Genomic DNA, 5,424 nt, shown 5'->3' with positions numbered 1-5,424 from the left:
GTACCCGATTTCGACGTGGGTAGATGATTTCAAGATGATTCCCATTGAAATGATGGAGGATGACTGCGTAAGATTAGGCAGTCAAATTGGGAAGAAGTTGTTGGGGTTGGAGGATGAACATGTGGTTGAGCAAGAAGAGATTGTTACACGTTTGACTCAAGCGAGGGAGGATGAAGAGGAGTACAGTCAAGAGTGGATTGATGAGATGGAAAAGATGATGGCGGCATACGACAAGAAGAAGAAGATTGCAAGAGGCTTCGATAGGCCATCTTTTGTGCTGGACGGATTTGAATGTCCTGACCTGTTTGCTACACAGCAAACCCAGACAACAGACGGGGCTGGTGGTTCAGGGACAAGAACCAATGATGATACAACACAAGATGGGCCGGTGGGCGCTGCTGACCAGCCTGAGGACATGCCCGTGCAAGAGGAAATTGTCAGTGATATCCCTGATAACAGAGCAGTCAATGACGGTGGTGGCCGGCCTGAGAAACCTTCTAGCTTAGCAGCGACTGAGGTATGTACTAAGAAACTAAATGCTTACGTGTTATTAATTAGTAACAATATTACGCATTTTTGATTTGTGTTCCATTGTTTGCAGGTTCCTAGAAGCAGTGTTGAAGATGATGGAAAGGATAGGGAGGATGCAGCGGCCAAGAGTAAAGCCGAGAAAAATAAAGACAAATCAAAGAGTGCAGCCGTAGAGGACACCGTCAAGGTAAATATATGCCCCAAGCATTGCTTGCATTGGGTAATAAAATTCTTACATTATTGAAAGTAAAGCTGTACATTATATGTATATATTACTGCATTAATCAGTTCATTTTGTTTAATTATTTTTTAAAATAACCCAGACAACCAAAGGGAGACGCGCTGAGGTTCCGACAGCCAAGAGAAAACAGCCAGCTAGGGAAGGAGCTTCAAAGGCAGCGAAGGGCAAACAGATGGACATTCGGCAGGAGGTTGAATATCTAAATTGAGCCATAATTTTATGCATTATTACGTTGATGTCATGCATTGTTGAATTGTAATACTTTTTTCTTGTTTACAGGTACAGACTGCTGCACCCCGTAAGGGCGTAGAGATTTGTGTTGCGCGAACAAATGAGCCACTACAACTTGTAGTTCCAAAACATGGAGGTCGAAAGGTTGGTGATCAAGAAAAAGCGAGAGGGAAACACATCACACATGAGTCGGATGAGGATGAGGTATCGAATAGCGTAGTTAATTCAAAGACTAAAGTAATAGATCCACTAATTGCTTTATATGTGTCTTTATTTTTTTCAAGAAGGGAACAGGACGAATGAAGAAGCCTAGTCTGGCTGCCCGGTCTCCATTCAACGAGAGAGCGGTTAGACTGACCGCAAAGCCACACACAGTGGACAAGCAAATCTACTATTGGGTTCTTAGCACAGCGGAGAAGAACAGGTAAAAATTATACTTTAGATATTCTCATTTTTGGGACATGTGAATTTGTTTGAACTGGGTAAACATGTATAGGGATTCAGTTGTCTACCACAACAACTTTAAGAGTATTGTGCAGATCGAGATGCAGTCATTAGCGCCATTCAAGCCAGTGAGCCCCGATGTTATCGACACATGGAGCTCTTACCTGAATACAATGGAAAGGAACAAGGCGCCGGAGACAGTTTCCAGGCTTTTCTTCTCAACAAGACCATGCGTGAGTGTACACCGTTCTCTCCATGTTTCTGTCAAGTTACTATAATAACTTAAATTTTGTAACGGCTAACACAAACAAAATACAGATTCAGCCAATGGTGGACGCACAACCCGAATGGATGGAAGAATTCCAGTTTGATACGTTCTGGACCAGGGTGTTGGAGGAAACAATTGGAACGGACAGCTATCAGTGGGACAAGTATGAAATGGTGAGTTATAGTGAAATAATGTAGTCGTTTCTTAGATGTACTGGAGATAATAATGTGTTGTAATGGTCCTTCCTAGTTTGGGGAGCGTCCCATCAGTATGTGGTCTGTTTTGATCTTTGAGATTCCAAGATGAACATCATTGATCACACCTTGGCTGAGACACACGGGACATTTGGAGAAAAATATGGGGACACACCCTCTGTTCTGGTAATATACATTACAGTACATAATTTCTGCATTATAGTACATAATTTCTGCATTACACATCACAAATTGCACATTATATTCCAGTGTTCATTTTTTTTTGCCGTGTAGAAAAAGTTCTTTGCAGCAGCCCTTACGAAGTCCAAGGTTTCAAAAATGGCGGCACGGGTCAAAAAATGTAGTGCGCATGTCGTCACAATGCCGTGGAGGAACAACAGTGGCACCGTGGACAGGGGGGTATGTGATGAGGCATATTGAGACGTACTTCGGAGAGAGGGAGAAGGATTGGGACTGTGGTCTAACTGGCAAAGGAACGAAGAGCCTGGAATTGTTGCGAATGAAGTTTGCAACTGCTCTGCTAACTTCTCCACACAACTCGAAGACTGGGACCAACCAAACACAAGCCACGAAGCATTGGATGAATAGGCCGCTTAAATTCAGCTTTGAAAAGTGGGTCGAGAATTATGGGATCGAGTGAACTAGATGGTTTTTGATTTAGATATGAACTAGATGTTTTTTTTTATGATGGAAGGGTGAACATTGAATTTGTGGGTTCGAATGCTTTGGATATGTTGGAATGTTGGTACTAAATGTTTTGGATACCCCTGAACTAGGTGATTTAGAATGTTTTGGATATCTTGGTACTAAATGCTTGCTGCACAAAACTGGTAATGGCTTCAAATAACTTAAAAATTACAAATTATTGCCTAATAATGTACAATATTCAGGGAATAATGTATTACAAAACTACGACCATATTATTGTTATACATTGTGTAAAATACAATGCATATAAGTAAACAAATAATGTAAATAACTTAATTTATAATGCACTTTTCCGTGATATTAATGAAGTGACATACCAATGCATATAATACAATAATGTAACACTTATGCATGCATAATGTATTTAAATATGCATATAATGCACGGTTATTCACATTATGGAAAATACTGTTTCTCCAAAACACCCGGCTCCTGTAATAATTCAGAATTCGTTGCAAGTAGTAAATTCAAATAATGTAAAAAATAGATAACAATAATGCACAAAAAAACTTTTATAATGAACAATCATTTAAAAAACCTTGTTCAAGGTGGGAAGAAATAGACTTAAACACTGAGCATAAAACGCAAAACAAAGAAAAATAATGCTGTTATAATGAAAATAAATCAACATTTCCTCTTTCCCTTACGCAGCTCATTCTCCGTTTCAAGCTCTTTAAGCATTAGACAATTTCTAGAGTCGTGATGGCACAACTCATCGCACGCTTTACACCGTCTAAGGGGCCTAGTAGCATCCTTGATAGCCTTTTCTCTCTTGGAAATCAGACGACTAGCGGAGCTGCTCGCGTGCCCCTTCGTCTTTACCACATCCGGAGGGTGGACCTCGACGACTTCCGGCCTTTCCATTCCATAAAACTGTTCAATCATTCGCCTCTTCTCAGAAGCGGATGTTAAAGGAGTTCCAGCTTGAAGTGAATTACCAAGTTCCTCTAGTCCACCTACGAATGCACGAAGCACATCAATGTCCGTCTCAAATCGACGAAGAAAATCATAAAACAGTGAGGTCCCTTGCTTTGAAACGTTTTGCCTTTCATCAACAACGGACTGTGTAGGTAAAGTCTCATCAACATGTCCATGGACAGCCTTAGCTAGCGGAGTCTTCATCCATCTACTTGCACAGTAGTTATCCGGAATCTTTTTCACTTCATTGTTCCTAAACAAAAAGAATATATGACTGCACAGATATCCCTGCCTACCGAAAAGTTTGCAATCGCATGAGTATGACTCGTCACTCTTATCATGTCTCACAAAGTACGAATTGCGAAGGCTGTCTCCGAGTTTGTAGGTGTCGACCATGTCTGCAGACGAGAACCCCAAAACGCGGCATCTGTCATTTCCCTCAACAATCTCCTCTTGTATTTTCTTGAACATACTATCTGTGTACAGAGTAGAAGCATGTTTCTCGAAAGGCAGAGTAGTGGCCAATATAGGCAGGGCAGTCGCGTCTTGGTAGTCCAGCTTTGTTCTACTATTCCGCTGAAAATCCACAGGTTGGTTGAAATTCAAGTAGAATTCGGCAATGTTGTTGCGTGGCTTCAGAATTTTTTTATAGAAGCTGTTCTCTGACTCAGAAATAGAGGTGGTCCTAATCATCGAGCCCATCGGGAAATCTCTGAAGTATGCAGGTATCCATAATTGCCTATAGTCGTACAATGTCTTCAACCAACCATGGTCTTCCAGGTCGGAACGTTCAAGTACTCCATTCCACTCTTCTTCGAACTCGTCGGGTTCAAGCAGATCCGACCAGACGCAGGCATTGAACTCTTTCTTGAAATCTTCATCCCGCAACAACCGACCAGGAACTTTATTGGCCAACTTATGCATGATATGCCACATACACCATCTGTGGCGAGTCCTAACAAGAATCTCTTCAATAGCCGATCTCATCCCCAAATCTTGATCTGTAACAATTATCTTCGGAGCAACACCCATACATTGGACAAAATGTCTAAACAGCCATGCAAAAGCGCCTGTCTTCTCGTTGCTTACCAAACCAACATAATTCAAGCAAAGAACATGTATAATGCATAAATAGTATATATTAATGCATATAATAATGTACATATTAAACTGTTATAATGCACGACAGGTATACCTATTGGTGTTGTAGGTGGTGTCAAAAGCAACAATATCACCGAACATGTGGTAATTCCTCTTCATCAAACCATCACACCAGAACAGAGCAACCAGCTGGTTGCTAGCATTAACCTCGTACTCATATGTGAATGCCTCAGACATCTCCTTTTTCCTAGACATATTATCCAAAACCATTTGTACGTCAATACCATGAGCGTATGCTTTGATGTCTCGTGAAGCATTCCTTATATCCCAACATTGCAGCCAACGAGTTGAAAACCACCGAGAATTTCCTTCAGCACATTAAACGTGAGCGTGAGGCCTATGTTAGCCTTTGAACAATCAAGGATAAATTGATGATGTACGTCGTCCAACTTTCGATTGATTGACATAAACTGCTGATGCTCTGTCCCAACCATGTAATGGTTATGAACTTCGTTAAACTCCTCGACAGTATAACCTGAAACTCCTCCCTCGGAGAAGAACTTGAATGAGATACTGGCTTTACAACCACAACGCTTTGATAAACGTCAACGTTTTATCAAAAAACCAGACCGTGCATTTGCTTGGTCATCCCCGCTCGACTTCTTGTTGCCTTCCCTGTTGCAAACCACGTTATACCAAGTAATTATACCATCAGTTTTCCTCATTTGTGATTTGCGAGTATCAAAACCAACAACACGGGCATACACA

General features: G+C 41.2%; 1 protein-coding gene across 1 annotated transcript; it reads right to left on the bottom strand.

Moving 5' to 3' along the window:
- Positions 1 to 3,261: 3,261 nt before the first annotated feature.
- LOC125189429 (protein FAR1-RELATED SEQUENCE 5-like) lies at positions 3,262 to 4,926 on the bottom strand. Its single transcript, XM_048086709.1, has 2 exons — positions 4,751 to 4,926; positions 3,262 to 4,639 (listed from the first exon to the last, which is right to left on the bottom strand). The coding sequence occupies exons 1-2, from the start codon at positions 4,924 to 4,926 to the stop codon at positions 3,262 to 3,264; spliced, it is 1,554 nt and encodes a 517-aa protein (XP_047942666.1).
- Positions 4,927 to 5,424: the final 498 nt, after the last annotated feature.

This window comes from Salvia hispanica, chromosome 5, assembly GCF_023119035.1.
Source record: "Salvia hispanica cultivar TCC Black 2014 chromosome 5, UniMelb_Shisp_WGS_1.0, whole genome shotgun sequence".
Classification (NCBI taxonomy): Eukaryota; Viridiplantae; Streptophyta; class Magnoliopsida; order Lamiales; family Lamiaceae; genus Salvia; species Salvia hispanica.
This window is presented reverse-complemented; position numbering and strand designations above follow the sequence as displayed.